This window comes from Clavelina lepadiformis, chromosome 2, assembly GCF_947623445.1.
Source record: "Clavelina lepadiformis chromosome 2, kaClaLepa1.1, whole genome shotgun sequence".
NCBI classification, from domain to species: domain Eukaryota; kingdom Metazoa; phylum Chordata; class Ascidiacea; order Aplousobranchia; family Clavelinidae; genus Clavelina; species Clavelina lepadiformis.
Window position 1 is genome coordinate 22,819,291 of NC_135241.1, and position 18,945 is coordinate 22,838,235.

At 36.7% G+C, this 18,945-nt stretch overlaps 4 protein-coding genes across 4 annotated transcripts; 2 read left to right on the forward strand and 2 right to left on the reverse strand.

Moving 5' to 3' along the window:
* The first annotated feature begins 173 nt into the window (after positions 1–173).
* On the forward strand, positions 174–3,397 carry LOC143445887 (uncharacterized). The gene is made up of 3 exons (XM_076945268.1): positions 174–1,015; positions 1,969–2,208; positions 2,381–3,397. Exons 1-3 carry the CDS (start codon positions 879–881, stop codon positions 2,571–2,573), a joined length of 570 nt encoding a protein of 189 aa, XP_076801383.1. The 5' UTR covers positions 174–878; the 3' UTR covers positions 2,574–3,397.
* Positions 3,398–4,570: 1,173 nt separating this feature from the next.
* Positions 4,571–5,850, forward strand: LOC143446465 (uncharacterized). The gene is made up of 3 exons (XM_076946100.1): positions 4,571–4,836; positions 5,173–5,421; positions 5,608–5,850. Exons 1-3 carry the CDS (start codon positions 4,697–4,699, stop codon positions 5,804–5,806), a joined length of 588 nt encoding a protein of 195 aa, XP_076802215.1. The 5' UTR covers positions 4,571–4,696; the 3' UTR covers positions 5,807–5,850.
* A 1,708-nt stretch (positions 5,851–7,558) lies between these two features.
* On the reverse strand, positions 7,559–12,947 carry LOC143447116 (brain-specific serine protease 4-like). The gene is made up of 12 exons (XM_076947053.1): positions 12,812–12,947; positions 11,434–11,533; positions 11,179–11,295; positions 10,682–10,831; positions 10,431–10,559; positions 10,133–10,297; positions 9,845–9,999; positions 9,625–9,722; positions 9,429–9,558; positions 8,967–9,072; positions 8,585–8,745; positions 7,559–8,217 (listed from the first exon to the last, which is right to left on the reverse strand). The coding sequence occupies exons 2-12, from the start codon at positions 11,498–11,500 to the stop codon at positions 8,023–8,025; spliced, it is 1,473 nt and encodes a 490-aa protein (XP_076803168.1). The 5' UTR covers positions 11,501–11,533; positions 12,812–12,947; the 3' UTR covers positions 7,559–8,022.
* Positions 12,948–14,545: 1,598 nt separating this feature from the next.
* Positions 14,546–17,404, reverse strand: LOC143446980 (chymotrypsin-like elastase family member 2A). Its single transcript, XM_076946866.1, has 9 exons — positions 17,067–17,404; positions 16,904–16,999; positions 16,567–16,791; positions 16,224–16,372; positions 15,929–16,050; positions 15,696–15,822; positions 15,395–15,497; positions 15,114–15,286; positions 14,546–14,969 (listed from the first exon to the last, which is right to left on the reverse strand). The coding sequence occupies exons 1-9, from the start codon at positions 17,119–17,121 to the stop codon at positions 14,775–14,777; spliced, it is 1,245 nt and encodes a 414-aa protein (XP_076802981.1). The 5' UTR covers positions 17,122–17,404; the 3' UTR covers positions 14,546–14,774.
* Between the last annotated feature and the right edge of the window lie 1,541 nt (positions 17,405–18,945).

Below are 18,945 nucleotides of genomic sequence, written 5' to 3' on the forward strand. Positions count from 1 at the left end.
AACTTCAGCTGATTTAAAGGTTGTCAAAAGGCTAGAAGTACACTGCATTAGCCTTTTATACTGCAATTTATGATAACTCTTTTATGGTAACCTGTACGTAATTTTTAGCACCATAATTCACAACAATAACTACTTAAATTAATCATCTAGCGTAGAATGCAAAGAAAACTGGTTTCGTTCTGTTTCCCCACTCCGGGTATATAACACCTGTTGACCAATAAAATAATTTATCATTAACGCCCTGTCGAAAAGTTTTGCTTTGGGCAATTAACACGTAATACTTTTTTATTGTACCGCTTTCAAATCCCCTACTTGTTTTGCAGCTTGTGTTGTCTAATGTTTGAGCGTGTTTAAACGAAAGACAGATCACGGTGTTGTAAACCTTCATAATTTTTCAACTCGTTTAAACTTGTTGGATAAACCGTTTTGTTTTCTTCTGAGTGCGTAGTGTTGAGCACACGTTCGCATTTAAGCAATAACGAGTGTCACTTGGGTTGCTGTCAAGCGTGTGTCCCTTTACACCACAGACAATGCAGCATATCTGACACAACACGCTTTCATGCGTAATAATCTGCGTCATCTTGTATACCCTATTATGCTGTCACAGACTCGTTTTAGGAAGCACTGGCTACTGATTCGACCGCCCACTATTACATGGAAAGTAGTAGGCTATTACAGCCCGAAACCAACTGCATGCCCATACAGTTTCGGTTTTTTCACTTTTTTTCAGGAGTCATCCTGTTTAAATAAGCGGCATGTTTAGTTCCTTCTTATACATTTTACTAACGTGATCAGCCGAAGGACGTCAACTTTCCGTTCACTCCAAAGAGACTTGTTTAAAACTGTATAGCAAACAGTAGCTTTCAACTCAGCCCAAAATGCAAGGGATTACGCTGTTGAGTGTCATGGCCGTTGTCTTTTTGGCCGTCGTCAAATCTTCGAAAATTGAAAATGAAGCGATTATGGCGAAGTTAAACGACCATTTGGACCAACTGCTGAGCTTTAGAGCAAATATGTAAGTTTTTAAACTCCGGTATATTTTGTTCCGTTATTCGTCCGCAAAAAACCGATGGAATCTTGGCGTACTTAGCGCTGTCTGACTGTTTATTGCTGTCATTGCGTAAAAAATTAGGTCTATTTATTTGCCTACATCTGGTTTTATATCGCAAGGGGTTTATTTTGGTAGTACCGTATAAGTGTCAAGTCCATTATATTTGTAAAAATCATAAGTTTATTTTTCGTCGTCCAGGCTATATTCTGTTGAAAAACCAAGCCAGCCGCACCCACGTATTTCACGTTTTCTATGACGTCATTTTATGAGAACTTGTGTTTGGGGCTACTTTAGTTTCTAAAGTTAAGGAATAAATTTTATAAGAATAGTTTTTTTTTAGTTTGTCAGGATAAGAACTTGTCCTGAAAAAAAGTCACATAGAAAAAGCCGAATTAGTTGTTTTTATGGATAAAACACACAGAATGCTGTCATACAATTTTGCATTGTCGGACGAGAAAAGTCATTTAACTTAAAGTTGTCTCGGTACTCATATAGATATAGACTAGAGCAGGGGTCGGCAACCTTTCGTGCACTGCGGACCGGTTTAAAACAGAATTTTTTTCGCGAAACGGCCTTCAATAAAACTATTGCGACTATTGTACGAACCTCAAACTATAGTGGCAGCCATTACACATTATGATGTAACAAATACGTTCATTATGATGTCCTATAGTTGAGATAAATCAACTAACGCGGATTTCCAATACCTTTTTGGTGACAAAATACGACAACTTTGTTGCAATACAGACATGGAATAGTAATGCGGCCCGGTAACGATCTCCTCACGGACCTGTGGTTGCCGACCACTGGACTAGAGTGTTATTTTTGGAAAGAGACCTGGCATACAGTTTCATATAAATAGTTTTCTAAATAAGTGTACAAGTTAACAACTGTAATCACAAGATTTCAACTTTTAGACACCACGTTGAAGACCTGGATCAGTTAATTCTTCAACATCCGGAGATTCTGAGCGAATATGAAATAAAAAATGTCACCGGTAGCCAAATGAACTACGACCAAGGCGAAGGGCAAAGGACCAAGCGCAGTGCTCAATCAAAGTGTCCAATGTTGACCGAAAATTACCTAAAAGGTAAAAGATACCCGCAACACAGATCAACAAGCCCATGGAAATGGATTCGTAATTTCGACAACGAAAGGTAATTTTTGAACGTTAACCCCCTGCAAATAATTGATTTAGCTTGTATCATGCAGTGATTTCATTATCGTTGTTTTAAAAATGATTAGTAAAATGTTAGTAACTTTACTTTACATATGTTTATTTATACAAGTGCTTAAAGATTAACCCAATTCTGTAACTTTTATTAAAAGAATTCCGCAATGGCTCGTTGAAACCAAATGCTTGTGCAACGGATGCGTTGATCCATTTTCAAGAACAGAGAACTTGGACTTGCGCAGTGTGCCAATCACCATCGACCGACACGTCAAAAAGAAACGAAATGGAAAATATGTGGATGACGTCGTCACTTTGAACATGGGTTGTCGTTGCGATTTTTCGACTTAAGACGATGTTTCCTACTTTACGCTAGTAAAGTAGTCCGAGTCCCAAGAAATTTATCTTTTCTATGAAAACACAGTTTATTGTATTTATGACTAAAATCTCATTTGTGGTGAACCGCCCTCTGTTGACGATCCAGCATACCCAGGGTACTCTGCATAAAATTCATAAAAACATTATAAACAATAAAACCAACATAAACAAAATATAAAACTAATTTAGAGGTTTTATGGGAGGCACCTCGTATAGAGGAGTGTTGGAAACATCAGCAGATGAAGTTCACAGAACTGCCAACTGGTGTATTTCTGCCATTGCGTTATGATCAATAATACCCACAGCGTACTGCCATTTCGACATTCATAATATTTTTGTGCTTTTGATGAAAATATTGCCCCTTATTACAAAATGCAAGAGGAAAAGGTGTATTTTTAGCTGGAGACTGCGCCTGTATATAGCTTAATGGATGGTTTTAGCGCATTTTGTACATTATGTGTTATCGTCTCAACTTGTTATTTGAATATTATGGGCCGATGTATATGATTTTGTTTATGCTATGTTTATAAGTTTAAATTATTATCCAGTGTTTTGCATATTGCAAACGACGACCTGTTAGCTTACACTCTAAAGCCATTTATAGCTTTCTTGTTTGTTTGCTCATAATCGTGTCAAAATCTTTTCCTTCAAAACTAACAAAGACTTTTTTTATTTTCTCACCGATAAACGATGCTTGTAAGTTATTTATTGTTGTTATCAAATTTTTTGCAAATAATTTGTTAATCTTGTAGAATCTCAGTAAAAGTTTTTTATATTTTATGTCGCTGGTTGTCGAATCTATACCCGCGCTATAATCCAAACATAATGTACAGAATTTTATCTTCTAAATAACGTTATGAACTTATGACGAAGAAATTACTACGATATCCTGCCAGTTCGAGCAACCGGATTGACCAAGACTTTGACAACCAAAGATCCTGTGATGCGTTGTATCTCGAAACACTTTCATCTTTTCACAGAATTCTGTGGAAGCCCAATTAAAACATTTAAGTTAGCTTTTTGACTTAAGCCGACAATGAGGCAAGCTGATGTAGCTCCACTGTTCTTAACGGGCAAAAAACTATAACAGTTTTGCTGATACCATAAGCATTCGACTCAAACCAATGTACAAAAATATTAACAAAATAATCTATGTATTACGTAATAGTGACTTTCTTTGTTCATTTGCATCGAATGCATCGTTTCAATTGAAACCTGCCTTCGCATTTACAACACTAGAGTAGAAGCGCTTGCCCCAGTTGTTATCTAATATACTTATATTTGACAATTTTGACTTATGGTCAATCTAATAATTCCAAAACGTTTGGTTTGAGTCAGACTTCCTATGGCTTAGAGGTTTTTTTAAATGTTTTTGACCGGAAAAAACAGAAAATAAATCTTTCAAAATTTTATTGCGCGCACGAATCAATGATTCACAAAGTTTCAAACATTTACCCAAATTAATTTCATATGTTTGTAAAATAGAATTCTGTGTAAGAAGCTTAATAGGGGAAAGTAACTTGCACTTGTTACAACAATTACTTGCCATCTTTTCACAAAAACAATTGCGAAGCAACGACAAAGTGTTTTTCTTATAAAGACGAAAAATGCGTTGCAAAGTATGATTGAAGGCGATTTTCGAAAAATGGTGAAAGCCATCTCGCAATAAAAATTTCACCTTTGTAAATCGGATCTGGCCCCACGTTTTCAGCGGGTTTCCGGAATCCCCTTGGACTTTACGTTACGGAAAATTTTATGGATATTTTTGGGTGTTGACCGCGATAATGAATTAAGTTTATAGGAAGTCAAAACCAACAGCAACTAATTGATCGCTAATTGATGCTTTCGTCACAAAGCGAAACCGGGAACACACTTGTTAATAGTTAGTTGAGTTCTTGTTTAGTTGAAACTTATCAATAAGAAGCGTTGGTGGGCTCGATATATAAAACGATTGAACTTAGTAAGCATCTTATATTCGTTCTTGTTAACGCGATTAACACATCAAGGTCATTTCAAGTCTTGTCTGATCAAAGGAAGCTTAATTTATACTATCCTGTACTGTAGATAGCAAACAGACAACATCAGATTAGTGCAGGATGCAAGCGACTATCAGGTTTTATTTTTTGGCAGTTATCTCTTTCTTCGTCGTCGAATCTTTGAAAATTAACGATGATGAGGTGACCATGGCAACGTTAACTGAAAATTTGGACCAATCGCAAAACTGTGAAAGTTGCTTGTAAGTCTTTGAAGTTGATTAGGCCATTCGTAGGCCATATGCAATACACGGAATATAGAGTATATCAGCATGGGGTCGCTAATTCTTTATTGTTTTTACTACCGTAACGTTTTCTCGCAACATATGTTGGTCTAAGTTTTACTTTTGGTGAAAGTAAAATTGTAAATTACAAGAAATTTCGTGGGCCGTACACACGTTCCGTGGAAATTGTGGTTTGCATTAAAAACAACATGTCTGTATATTTTATACGCCTACAATTACAAGGCTAAATTGGAAATCCTTTCCGCTTTCTTTCAATGACGTCACAGTACTTAACAATATGGCTTCATTATTCAGGCGCCGTCATAACAAGGACTTGGATGACTCCATTCAGCAATGCCCGGTGATTCTGAGCAATACTGAAATAAAAAACGTCACAAACGTCACAAACGTCAATCAAACAAAATGCTACCAAAATGGGGTCGAGAAGTCGTGTTTCGATTCGGAATGTCCGACGCTTTCCGAAAAATACTTAGAGAGTAAATTGTACCTGAAAGATACATCGTTAAGTCCCTGGAAATGGATTGTGAATTACGACGAAAACAGGTTGGTTTGAGCTCTATCCACGGGTCTTTACCAGTTTCAGGCTGATGTTAACTTTTGCTGTAGGTCAAGATGTGAGGTCAAAATACTACTTTACCTGACTTAAATTAGGTTAAAATATAGGCTACCATCGTGTCCTTAACGATTTTGCGATACTGCTCTCTAACTCCCTCTAACGTGTTTCTAAAGAGACCCACAATGTCTGGCTGAAGCCAAATGCTTGTGCAACGGATGCGTTGATCCATTTTCAAGAACAGAGAACTTGGATTTGCGCAGTGTGCCAATCACCATCGACCGACACGTCAAAATAAAACGAAATGGAAAATATGTGGATGACGTCGTCACTTTGAACATGGGTTGTCGTTGCGATTTTCGAATTTCTTCTTGAACATAATTCTCTTTAAATTGAAAATTGTTTTTGACAAAAGTGTAATAAACGAAAAACAACCTGTTGCCTGATGTCCTTGTACATTTTATAATTAATAACGATACAAAAAGTTTGCGTATCGTTGCTCAAATTGTAGTTTTTTTCAGCTTTTGTCAATGTAATAAACATTAAGCTAGTCTAATAAAAGTACAAGTACAAAACCCGAACAAAGTTTATTGGTAACTTCCTTTCACTGAGTGACTCGTTGTTCGAAAAGAGGTCGCTACACAACTTTCTATAAGTGAGTGTTCAACTTCATTTGTCCCGTGAGTTCCTCGAAGAGTATGCATTGCTTGTCTGTGCGTTTATCGTTTATAAATTTCTTTGTATTCATTTCCCTTCAAACGCATCGCGCGTGCCGTATCGCCGTTACAGTTTCAATATGTGCTGACCTAAACTTTGTTTAAATAAATTTTTTATTTTAAACTTTCGGTCAGTCATTGTGTGATTTATATTGTTATTTTTGGGCGGATCATATCCACCTTTTTCATCCTTACTAACATGGTAACAATTTTCGTTTTTATATTTTGCTGACAAAAATGCCCTTTTTAGAAAAGATAGACCACAAAAAAGGTCGAGGGGATGTGGATATAATTGTCACATTCATTTTTTATTGTAACTTTTGCCTTATCAATGTAGATCACGTTTTGTCTTTTTTCTTCTTTTAATAATCTATTTCCAATGTATAGAAAATTGTTTTTAAACATTTCGCTGAATTTTTTCAAATAAACTTTTATATAAATAACCATTAAGGCTTTTCGTCATATTTTCTATTGAAAACAATCCGGTGCCGAACTGAAGAAAGTCTTTGCACGACTAAACCTCGGCGATGGTTCCTCATCGCTTGAGACCCGTTTACCGAGCTATAGCCTTCGTGCAAGTTCCGATTGTCACAAATTTTGTTTATGTTTTTGTAATTTTTTACATCGCATTGCTCGAATTTAGAACTTTTCACCAGGTTCACTGAACAGGAGAAATGGTCGTTAATGTTATAATGCTATAACGTTATAGCGCCACCAGGTGTCGAAGTTAAGCTTGGCAAATGTGTTTACGTATAACTCGTTGCTATAACTTCACTTACTTCAGGCGCTGTATTCCCGAACCCATTGTCCAAGCAAATGTCCCTTTATTCTACTGTATGCTGTGCAAAAGACGATTATGGTAAATGCTCTTATACCTGTCTAGTTACCCGTTTTGGTGACCGCCTTTGATGTCTTTAATATTGATAAGTATAGATACCAAGTATTAAATTGCATTTTATACCAAACTTAAAAATGTATCGTATAATAGATATATTAGGGGTATTTATGTTAGTCTTTTTTTACTCCAATATAATTGGAAATACCGTTTAAGTTTTTTGTGTAATTTTAAGCGTCAAAAATATTGCATCACCGTCATTTTGAAAAAATTATAACAGTTTTTATGTAATTAAGTGTTTCCAATATTTAAAAAATGTATCCAAAAATATAATGCCGTAAAGGAATTAATTAGCAAGAAGATGGCGCATTCTAATTTATAGATTAAGCTTGAAAAAACAATACAAGCATCGCAATAATAAAAATAGTAAAAATAGTCGATCACAAAAATAAAAATATTGACTTTGCAGAGCACAGCGATTTCTTGGGGGATTAAAAATGTTTTAACGCAACACAGAATGACGTCATCCTCACAATTTTTTGAGCTGCTTTTTACTGTATTAAGACAACGACCAGCTTTTTTGACTTCAAACGATCGCATTTAATGTGAAAATTATAATAACAACAAGAAACATAAAAGCATTTAAGAACACATTTGAACTATGTTACATATAGATGAAATATTCCTTCTTACAAACAATTACTGAAGCAAAGTGTCAGTTTAAAGTTATCCCCTGAATGTTCACTTGAACAATAATTTAATTAAAAGATAAATCGGTTATGTTTTAACAATGACATATCTAATTATAACAATGACATAGCTAATTATAAAAAATGACATAGCTAATTATAACAATGACATAGCTAATTATAACAATGACATAGCTAATTATGACAATGACATAAATATTTATGATAATGACATAACTAATTATGACAATGACATAACTCATTATGACAATGACATAGCTAATAATGACAATGGCATAACTGTTTGAAATTATAAACCGCCTACACAAAGGCATCAAGTTTGAAGTTCGCTTAATCGCACGTGTACGACCCAGGCTCTATGTCAAAGACGTGTTGAGTGATCCATCCCTCGAAGTTTCTGGCTCCTGTGTAGACTCCGGGACGTCCGGCTGTCCCGCAATCATTTGGCCCAAATGAAGTCAGGCCGCTTAAATACCAAGCGCATGAAGAACAACGCTGGCACATTAGTGGTCCACCGCTGTCGCCCTGAAAGTAGGTTGATGTTCGTTAGAGTCTAACCTTCATGTTAATGGATTGTAATCGTTCGGAGTATCGTTATGTTTTACCACAGTTGCAGTTGCATGTTAAAGTATGCGTACAGCTTTATATTTTATTTTATTCCGTGCAATTGTAGACTACGGCAGTGCAAGTTTTTGACGTCGAATTTCATTTTTTAAATACAAGTCACAACGTAATGGTCATATGAACAAAACAATTTAATTCTTATCACTTTAAACTTCAAAAACTTCGTAACAGTCCAACATTGCGTCGAAAAGAAGCATATAGCCTTATTCTATTTAAAACAGAGGCATTTTATTACACATTATTAAGTTATGTAACTTTCGAGACTTACAAGACATGTGTCGACACCGCCACTGATTCTACCGGCACAGATCATGCGCCTGCTCATTTTCGAGGCAACGGCTTCGTTTTTGTACGCCTCCTTGCATACTTCATAGGGAAGCTTCCTCAAGCCGACCACAAGCAAGTCTCTCGACACCCGTCTTTCTTCGGCTAAAAAATAACAATTGTCACGTCATACTTTGATCTTATAATAATATCCTTTGACCTTATTTTAATATTAGGTTTAAGTGAGACGGTGTTTTGATGTTTTTTTTACAGAGCTTTTTTAATTGAAACAAAAAGCTGATCGAACAAAACAATTTGTTTATCAAACCACATTTGCCGTTAGGTATTCGACAGACGGCGTAAATAGTAATATAATTAATACTTACTGTAGCCCCAACCAGTGGCGTGGCAAAGGGCATCGTCTGGCGTTTTCTCTCCTCGTGGTAGGCAAATCGGCAAAATGTAGTCGCTATATGTCACCCGAGTTGTCATCTTATCAATAAAACAAAAAAGATCAGTTTAACTAATTGCAGCTTTCTTTCGACTCACGTTTCGACCGACGACTTACAGCACATGACCTAAAAATGTTAACTACCGTGAACCTGGTTACCAATTCCCTAGTTACTTATTCAAAATCGGTAGGTATCTTTATTTACGAATAATTAGATGAATATGTGAATATGCAGCACATAACCAAATTCATCTGCACACAGGTTAATGAATAAGAAACCACATGAAAAGTAACCAAGTTTAAGTTCGGCTGGTTTCAGAGCCGGACAGGATGAACTCAGATACGCCATTTGCATGTGAAAGTTTTAATAGAGAAGATATCATGGGCTTTATGTTACCTTGATCAGGGCGATATCAGCCCGGGGAAAGTCATACTCGTCATGAATTATAAAACGTTCCGCTCTCATCGATCTTACGCCTTTCGTATCGTGTCCAAGGATGAGTTGTATTCGACGCACGTCAAATCCTCTGGAATTTGGAACATATTGCTGTTATTATCAATAAGCTTTTACGTAACAGAGCAAGCAAGCTTACTGTACGCAGTGTGCGGTCGTCACAACCCATTGTCTGCTTATCAAAGACCCTCCGCATAGTTGTTTGTGGCCGCTGGGAAGGGTTAACTCTATTCTGACCTGGTAATTCACAGTGTAAAGAAGTTTTCTGCTTAAAGCATCACAAAGATCATGTTTTGTCAATAAAACCAACTGTTATTTCTTAATAGGAATATTTTTGCAGATGACAGAAGCGCACCCACCATCCACGGCCATTGGCTGACGGTCGTGCGCCGCCCTCCTATAATTCTTCCGAATGAAGATTTTATTTTCGGTATTCCACACCGACCGCTAGTGGGCGTTCTGCAGCACGATGTGGGGTCATCGAATCGGTTTTCTTCACCGTCGTCGCAGTATTCTGTTAATGGGTCACGAATTGTTCGCTTTGTTTAGTTTTGTTACTGCTGTAACTCCGTAGATATATTTCATATTTCTTTGCACATTCTGTGTACTTAGTTGATATTTTAGATAGCGAGTTTAAAATTTTTTACTTCTTGTGCATTGCTGTGTGTTGCAATCTTCGTAAATCCTGGGACATGAATTAATATCTCCGGCCGGGCATCTCGGAATTCGGTAGTTGGTTCCGCCTCCGCATGTCCGAGAGCACTCACTGGAAACGTTCCATTGGGGCCTGGGCGGCAGAGTGACAGGTTGATCTGTGCAAACAATTGATTTATGAGGGAAGAACTTATATTCCGAGACAATTATGTGCTTCTTTAATGTGAAGTATTTTCAAGAGACTTTTGTTTCCTTAGAATTGTTATAAACTTATGTCCGTTTACGCTATACCTGGGTTAACCCCATCACACAAGTCACAAGTTTTACGGCAGATTCTGTACATCGTCTTATGATATTGTTCCTGGCAGTAATCGTTTAATTTCAGCCATTGGCATGAGTTATAGGTGTCCTCGCAATCATCTAGGAGAAAGAATAATTATAGTTTAAATAATTGTTATAAGTCCTATGTATAGACAGTATTTCCAACAGCAATGCTTATAAGCATTACTTCGTTTCAGACTAGCCGAATACAGCACTTATACCTTTCGGGCAAGTTCCCGCGTCGCATTGAACGGTCCTTGTTCTCGGCCCAATGCATCTGCCTCCATTCAAGCATGACCTCACTTCCCGCTCACTTCCGCTTCCGCAAGTCACACTGCAGCCTTCTTTGCGCCATGGCCCCCACGTGGCCGCTTTATTTGTATTGGGAATATGGAGTAAGTTGTTGTATAATTGGATTAATAACAAGTTTCTATTAATACTTGGCCGACAGAGTTACTTATTTATGACTTAGTCTGAACGTTTTCAACGTTTTTGTTTATGTTAGAGCCTTCAACTGTACCGTATTAAGAAAGATATTTATTTTACCGGTACATTTTCTCTACTTTATTTTCAATTTTTTCTGGGACAGGTGAACTTTTACATATTTTTTCATATGCCTGGTCACACGGGTTAGTTCGACGAACGATGTCTTATCACTAATATCTCACTTCGAATTGACAGAGAAAAGTTATTAAGATCATACAAGCCATCATATAACCTTGTTCGTCGCACCATCCACACGACAATCTACAAATATCTTCTATTCTATGTTTGTAATCTTCACACAAGAGGTTGTTCTTGAAATAAGGGCACGACTTGCTGACGTCCTCGCATTCTGAAGAAATATCGAAGCATAGCCATCTTACGTCAAGGTAAAATAATATATTTAATGGTTTAAGTTTAATTGTGCGAAATAATTCGATTTAATTCGAAGCACTCTTTGATGTAAAATTTAATAACATATTTCACTCACTTTGGCCTGCAGCATTATTGCTAAAAAAGACAATAATTAAAATTTGGAACAGCAAACAGCACTTCATTTCTTATTGCGAAATAGCTGAAATGTGAATCTACTGTAAAAACATAACAGTTTGGTATAAATTTTAGTATAAACTGTAATCGAACTACACTCTATGTCTTAAAATAGCTTTTGCAATGGCGCATTTTACCACCAAGTTATGTTTATAATCGTATCTGCCAATTGGTGCAGCGATTTTCGCTGTTAACGCTTTGCAATGTATAATAACTGCCAGGCAAGTTATTAGCATCTTCATTTCTTACATGTATATTCCCTGAATTAATGATCTGATCATTAATATTTCAGTTTTCTTTAAATGCCACCTGTTCAACTAAAACGTAACACACAATATTATACTGTAATTCTACTTCTGACACTTTTTCGCCTGAAGGCCTAAATTCCCTTGAACTAAGCAAAAATATGTTAATTACGTAATTAGGGGGTTCCAATTCTTTTTACTTTTGATCTTATACACTCTTCTACTCAATACACTCACTCTTCTACACTCTTATACACTCTTCTACTCGAAACAATTTTCAAGGTATGAACATTTTTTTAAACTTTTGCCTTCTGTTTATGACGTTTAAGAACGCAATAAAAATCACTTAATGAGTTTAATCGTCTTAACTTAATAGAAGATGCTTATAGTCTGCTTATCTGCGCTTTCTTTGCAATATACATTCCGTATAGCAGTCAGCGGAAATTTTTTGTAAAAAATTATTAAGAGACGATTTTGGGGTCATAACAGCTTCTAATACAGCTTGCAAGTGTAAGTCCTGCGCGTTTGATCTGACATTTTGCGTTGTAAATACTTCTTCATTTAAACTTGGGAAACTCCATTCTCGAGTCAGCACAGAGATGAATCAAAAAGTTTCTTATTGATCGCTTTTTATCATCTAACTTGCTGACAACGTGCCCTGTGTAGAGTAGGATCTGCAAGTATTTGCCACAAAATCCCCGCAGAATAGCGAGTTTTTTGGCTCGTTTCTGGATTCGTTTCCCGCTGAATTTTCTGACGTCATTTTAATCGTATAAGTGACACAAACTAATGAGGGATCAAATCATTGAGCGCCTCACTCGCATAACCTCGTTCTTATTTCTACTAAAAATGTTCAGGAAACACCTATTGTTGATAAAAACGAAAGAATCGTTTTATGGGCTGTCACTATTCCAACGGAAGAAGATTGTGAGCTAAACACTAGTTTTTATGCTATTTCTTATTTATCTAAATTTTAAATCAATTGATCCTATTTTAATTAAAATCAACTTCTTACAAACTTTTTCACTTAACTTATAGATTATGTCTATCTTTGCAAGAAGCAAAACGACTCACAGCAGCGGTAAGATTGTCGCTTCGTTTCCTATGTAACCACTTGAGTCGAAGCACACAATTTCTTTGTCAGAATCACAGAAAACACCCTTCAATTTGTAACTGTTCAGCGCAGGGACGAAGCTGTGCAATGAAATGGCGATGTAAATAAATAAGTACCATGACTTATCGCACATTTATATATTTTTGTTCCGGCATCGTGATTTTACTGGCTTTTAAGGCGGAATTTTTTGTCCTCACAAAGGAACTTTGTTTACAATTTTATCTTGGTTGACTTTAAGAATAGCCACGCAAAGCCTCTTTGGACAATCAGCGTGCATTTTTAGAAATTTCCAAAGCGTGTTTTATTTTTGCAATCGATGCCAGTGGGCATTATTAATCACATTTGTAACCTTCTTTAAGTCTTTGTTAAATTAATGTTTTGTCGTTTTAAGAAAATTCCCCGAAGGACAACGTGCAGACGACGATTTGCTATATCGTGTTTCATAAAGTAAATAATTGTCCAAAATTATTCACTATTAAAAGTGGGCCGCAACTCTCCCATTAAATTGCTTTAATTTAGTTTCGTTGCTTTGGGAAGTTTCATAACCTATCCCATACTTATGCAATTATCTGGAGGACATTTCACTGAGAGTGGGCGGACTGGATTTGTAGGAATTTTTGTAGTTTTCTTGGCACGTTTTTCTTAAAATTACTGGTTTAGTGTACTTAACTCTTACACGGAGAGTTAGATAATTGATTTAATTTAGCTTTGAATTTTTTGTCTGTTCGTTTTCTTCTTCAGACGAACTTTACATAGATTAAAGTGCTTTTAGAATTGTGCTTTTTTATAGGACACCACTCCTTAGATATCAATTTCATGAAGTGTTTCGGGATATTTTGGTGATAGAAGAACTTTACTTTAATCGAAAAACAATCAAAAGACTTCATGAAATCAATCAAAAACACTTAATTAAAGTGCTTTTAATATGCTTTTAGTACTTCTCAGACATTAACGTCATAAAGTGTGTTTGGTGATATTTCGGGAGTTACTAAAAATTTTTTTAAAAAGGTCTCAATCATCATGATTTAATTACTGGAATATGACATGGTCCAGTGTCAATGACTCTAACCCCGCAATTTGCCTTCAACAACTACAAATGGCTTAGCTGTGATTTCTTTTATTCTTCTTTCATTCACCCTTCGCTCGATACGTGGTTTAATTCTTCTCTCTTCATCATAAATCATTGCCTTATATGTAAGGATATATATAATGATATTCTGGAACCTATGCTCTTGTTTGTGACCCATATCCTGGCCTAACGGAGAGTTTTAGTTGTTTTTCTTATGCATTTCACTTGCTGTTACGGTTTTGCTCGTGGCTACCTGCGTGTAGTATGTGGTATGTGTTGTTGACGGTTCAATCTACTGGAGAAATATGCGGTAACTTTACATTATATAAGATGAGCTTTGTACGTGTGCAAATACATGTTTTTGTTGTTTTTTCTGATCCAAACACAAATGACAGCTTACCACATGTTGTATTTTTCGTTACAGGCGTTAGCCTATAACGCATCTGCAGCCTGTTTCACTTGTCATTGTTTCATGTTAAATGTAACTCGACGGGTTTTGAACCACTGACACTTAACCCCTATTGCTATACCAGTGCAATGTAACTCAGTTGAACTCATTGTTTGAATTTCCGTGTAACTCAATCAACTTTTGCAAGGTCTCCCAATGGCAGTCAAAGTTTGCAGATAGAATAATGTTCAATTTATAGGTTATATTGCACTTTTGTATTTGCAAAAGTTATTTTGCTGAAATATTTTGGTCAACTTCCATATTTTAAAATGCAAACATTTGGCCTAAAATAACGGAAAAAGATAATTTACAAGTAAAGTTTGTCTTTTAGGCTAATCAAGTGAATTATCAAGAAACGTTGATCCAAATCGCAACGCAAGACCGTCCATCAAGAATAGGAAGGTCATTAATTGCATCTGAAGCTCCCAGACTGCAGCGGCGTGACATGACTTCGAATCCAAGATTCGTAGTTGACGACATTTGTGTAAATAGCCGGCTGTCTTGGCGCTCCACAATTGGTCGGACCTAGAGATGTGATCCCGCTGACGAACCAATTACAAGAGGAACAGCGTTGACAGATGAGAGGACCACCGCTGTCTCCCTGTTAAAAAATCGAGAAGGTTAGTCTGACTGACTTGACAAGAAAAATTACGTCAACTTTGTGCCGTCTTTAGCTTTGCCGCTTTTTTTCAAAGATTATTTGAGTGTAAATGACCAGATCAATTTGGAGCCATAGACGACTTACCAGACATGAATCTCTGCCTCCATTTAGTATTCCGGCGCATTTCATCTGATCTTTGTTCAAGAATCTGCCGAATTGCTTGTTTTTATAAGCTGTGAAGCAAGCGTCGAATGGCAGGTTCCGTATCTTGGCTTCTTGCAGAGTTGCTGACGGGGTTTGGCTGCCGGCTTGGGTAGCTACAAGACCAAAACACTTGGATTACGCAAGCATACAGTTCAACAGGTCAAAATTCACTGGAACACAGGATGCATGTTTTATCTAAGCTGAACTAAGCTCGGTCTTACTGCCCCATCCTGTGATGTAGCAAGATTTATCATCCGGAGTTTGTTCTCCCTGTGGCAGGCAAGCTGGGAGAGTAAACTCCGAGTACTGTACATCTGTTTTGAGCTGTAAAATGCATTGAAATGATTTGGTTCACTTACCATTGTCTTTTGTGTGTAAATTGACATTTTTAAATTTGAAGTTAATTCCACTGTATTCACAATAAATTTCGACTCGTTTAGCAAGCGTTATTTGACTGGCAAAAAAGTTGTTGCTTTGTAGGTATCGACGGATTTAACTTTAGGACTTCAAATAGTTTCAAACCTGCACAAGGGCTATGTCGTTGGCAGGATAATTGTACCCTCTAGGAAATTTGACGTCTTGTACCCCAATTACTCGTTGCTGGTTTGTTCCAAAGGCGACTATCATTTGGAATTCAGACCTTATCCCACTGAACAATACAGAAGATAAGATAAAATAGTCACAAAAATCAATATGTCTTTTCATAACTTTGCATTGGTTTAAAGACGTCAGCAATGCGTTTTAACGAGCATTACCTGACTCTGCAGCTTCCGCTTGTGCAGAAACAATGCCCGGCTGTGAGGACCCATCTTTGTTGAACTAGGGTACCGCCGCACAAAGTCACAATTTGGTTCTTACGTTTTCGTTCGATGCGAACCTGGTGTTTGTAAAACAAAATCAATTCGACACTCGCCTAACACTCATTCACGCAGCAAACAGCCAAATTCATAGTAAAATTACAGTCAAAAGTTCATCTACCAGAACTTCAAGTAGGTTATGTACAGAAAGGTACCAAAAAACCAGGCGCTTAACGTTATTATGATTTATTACCATCCAGGGCCACTGATGCTGTGTGGCTTCCACGCCGCCAATGATTCTACGCACAAATTGAGTCTGTCTGCCACACCTGTCGTTTGTGTTTATCTTGCAGCATTCTGAATTTGTTCCGTAACGTCTCCTGTTTTGCCCGGAACAAGACTCTACATAGAAAACACCGAGCTCAATTCTACAGTCTTTATTCAAAAATACAGAGTTTAAATCTCGCCCTAGTTACTTTTTTAATGTTGTCGTTTTTAATTGAGTTTTAAACTGCATAATGCTTCTACACTTCAAGCTTGTAAACTAAAAACTAATAAACAGCAATTAAAATCTTCTCCTTCGCTTTCCGACTCACTCAAAAGACAGTTGCGTGTGTTGCAATCGCCATACTCTTTGGGACAAGTGTTAACGTTGTTTGCCGGACACCGGGGTATCCTATAACGCGTTCCCCCACCACAAGGTTTCGAACAAGATGTCCAAGTGTCAAACGGACTTGCCGTGGTTGTTGTTGTGGTTGTAGTGGTTGTCGTGGTCGTTGTAGGTTTTTTAGTGGTTGTTGGAGGTTGTGTGATCGGGGGATCTGTCAAGATAAAGCGAAAGGTGATAGCCGTTTTTGAAGGCGCTGCCCTCAAATTAAAAACTTTAATGCTGCGAGATTGTTCTTAGCAGTTGAAGTATTTTCAAACTCATACTTTTGCAATTCCCACAAGTTCGTTCACAATCTCTTTTAACATGACTGTAAAACCGACACCATAACCGAGAACAATTCCTTCGCTTGTCTCTGCACCCTGCAATGGAAAATAAACTAAAACTGAACATTCAAAATTGCGACGTGACCTGTTTTAATTTTGGTACCTTCGACTTGTAGGTAGATTCCAGCAATCACCAGAAACAGCAATCGAACATTCATCGTCGTTGTTTAAAGAAACTTGCCTATAAAGACCTATCTGCCTGTCTACAGGAATTAGTTTTAAATCCTGAGGCAAACTTTTTTAAGTTGATGCTTTTCTAGTTAAAGGTTTTGTAAGAACTGCTCCCTGAATTACTGCAAAATCTCGATCACAATTGCGTAAGTTACATAAAGTTCTCTCGGAAGTTTTTCTGTGTTCTTTTGGATTATTTTCTGTCAAAACGTGACTTAATTTGAAAAATTTGCCAACTTTACTGCAAATTGGCTCACGAATGTCATCAACTATTTCAACAACTTGGTTGGCACCTCCGAGTCATGATTTATCTTCCCTGAAAATTGCACTCATTCACTTTTATAAACCTTAACAATTCCCAGGCAATAACTCCACACTGCAAAATGCTTAATAGGGCATTCGTTATTTTAGTCTTTGAAAATTGCCTTGGGCTTTGGAAAAACAAGTTTTCAGAGCAAGATAACAGGCTTTTAATTTCATTTTTCTACTTTGTTTTGTAACTCAGAGCTCTGCAGGGTTAAAAATAACCTGTTTGCTTACAAGTCCACATTCTACTTATTGTTTATTGAATGAGAAAGCAGAAATAACGTGGGAAGAAGTAAAGAAATGTAAAAACGCGCGTTAATTGAGGTAATTTTATAATTTCTTCATTTTTGAAATTACTTGTTGCAGTTTATGGTCTAATTGCTTCTCTTAAGCGTTTGATGGAATCTTATTATAAGATTGAAACGTTTTCGTTGGAGCGTATAAAAATTTTTGACCACTTGTATATACGTGATTGGGCTGTGAACGAGAACTGGCGCCGTTTTTAAATTGTTTTATTTTTTTCGGTTTAAGCGTAATTAAAGCTTTTATTTCTATAATCGCTCTTAAGATGTAAGCAAAGAACGTTTTTCTTATGGTATGGAAAATGTCCTTCTCGAGGTTATAAAAAGCCTTCTGTTGTAACGTAAATGTCAACTATGCTTTAATTTATCACTAACGCTATGTAGACGATTCAAATAACTTCTATTTTTATATTGTTATATTCAACATTTCTTCTGGATATTTGAAACGATCAATTTAAAATTATAGTCCGACCAGCAACTTGCATGTAAATGAGTTATAGCAGAGTTTTCTCTCGGTCAAAAACAAATTCCGCCACGGTCAATGACGTTGATTTGGTTTGACGGTTTTGCATAAATAAATTCAGCCACACTTTTGCAAAGTTGTGGATAATTAAATTAACAACTGAAACCATGATTTCTCTTCGTCCTATTGTTTTACTTTTAAAAATATTTCGGATTTCTCGAAAGAACTGACGCGGGAATTTTACCCAGATCTTTGCGCTGCTTTTTTCCAGTCGAAACCTTTTTGTGTTTTATTTTTTCGTATTTGTTCTGTTTTTTGCGGCCGGTCGCGTTTTAGCAAATTCTCAGAAAGTCTTAAAATATTTTTAAAATTGAAACCATGAACATATAAATTGGTCTCTTTTAATCTGGCCAGAATAACTGCAAATGTTCGGTTATAATTTATTCGACGGTGTCACGTTTGTTGCAACCAAATTGAAACTGTTATACGTCGCACGTTCAAGCGTTTACGTCACAAAGTAATATCTTTTACACAAGCGACGTCATTCAAGCTTCAGCTACTGGAGATATGTCTTCGTGACGTCACGAGCCATCTGTTTTTGTTCGAAAACGATGATGTCAGCGACGCTTAAACGCGGGAATTTTTTCATGTAGTTCCTATAGTGACGTCACTAAAGTCGTAAGTGAGCCAGAGGCGACGTGGTTGTTGCTTAAAATACTACAAATTGTCGGATTTAGATG

What these genes read in the sequence shown, in the direction of transcription:
- LOC143445887 (XM_076945268.1), top strand. Translation starts at nt 879, where the DNA reads ATGCAAGGGATTACGCTGTTGAGTGTCATGGCCGTTGTCTTTTTGGCC. An exon ending in CTGAGCTTTAGAGCAAATAT is followed by an intron (nt 1,016 to 1,968) that starts GTAAGTTTTTAA and finishes TTCAACTTTTAG; the next exon opens with ACACCACGTTGAAGACCTGG. An exon ending in CGTAATTTCGACAACGAAAG is followed by an intron (nt 2,209 to 2,380) that starts GTAATTTTTGAA and finishes TTTTATTAAAAG; the next exon opens with AATTCCGCAATGGCTCGTTG.
- LOC143446465 (XM_076946100.1), top strand. Translation starts at nt 4,697, where the DNA reads ATGCAAGCGACTATCAGGTTTTATTTTTTGGCAGTTATCTCTTTCTTC. An exon ending in CAAAACTGTGAAAGTTGCTT is followed by an intron (nt 4,837 to 5,172) that starts GTAAGTCTTTGA and finishes TTCATTATTCAG; the next exon opens with GCGCCGTCATAACAAGGACT. An exon ending in GTGAATTACGACGAAAACAG is followed by an intron (nt 5,422 to 5,607) that starts GTTGGTTTGAGC and finishes GTGTTTCTAAAG; the next exon opens with AGACCCACAATGTCTGGCTG.
- LOC143447116 (XM_076947053.1), bottom strand. Translation starts at nt 11,500, where the DNA reads ATGAAGTGCTGTTTGCTGTTCCAAATTTTAATTATTGTCTTTTTTAGC. An exon ending in CGCGGGAACTTGCCCGAAAG is followed by an intron (nt 10,560 to 10,681) that starts GTATAAGTGCTG and finishes TCTTTCTCCTAG; the next exon opens with ATGATTGCGAGGACACCTAT. An exon ending in ACGACCGCACACTGCGTACA is followed by an intron (nt 9,559 to 9,624) that starts GTAAGCTTGCTT and finishes TCCAAATTCCAG; the next exon opens with AGGATTTGACGTGCGTCGAA.
- LOC143446980 (XM_076946866.1), bottom strand. Translation starts at nt 17,121, where the DNA reads ATGAATGTTCGATTGCTGTTTCTGGTGATTGCTGGAATCTACCTACAA. An exon ending in AACTTGTGGGAATTGCAAAA is followed by an intron (nt 16,792 to 16,903) that starts GTATGAGTTTGA and finishes TTATCTTGACAG; the next exon opens with ATCCCCCGATCACACAACCT. An exon ending in AGCATCAGTGGCCCTGGATG is followed by an intron (nt 16,051 to 16,223) that starts GTAATAAATCAT and finishes TACAAACACCAG; the next exon opens with GTTCGCATCGAACGAAAACG.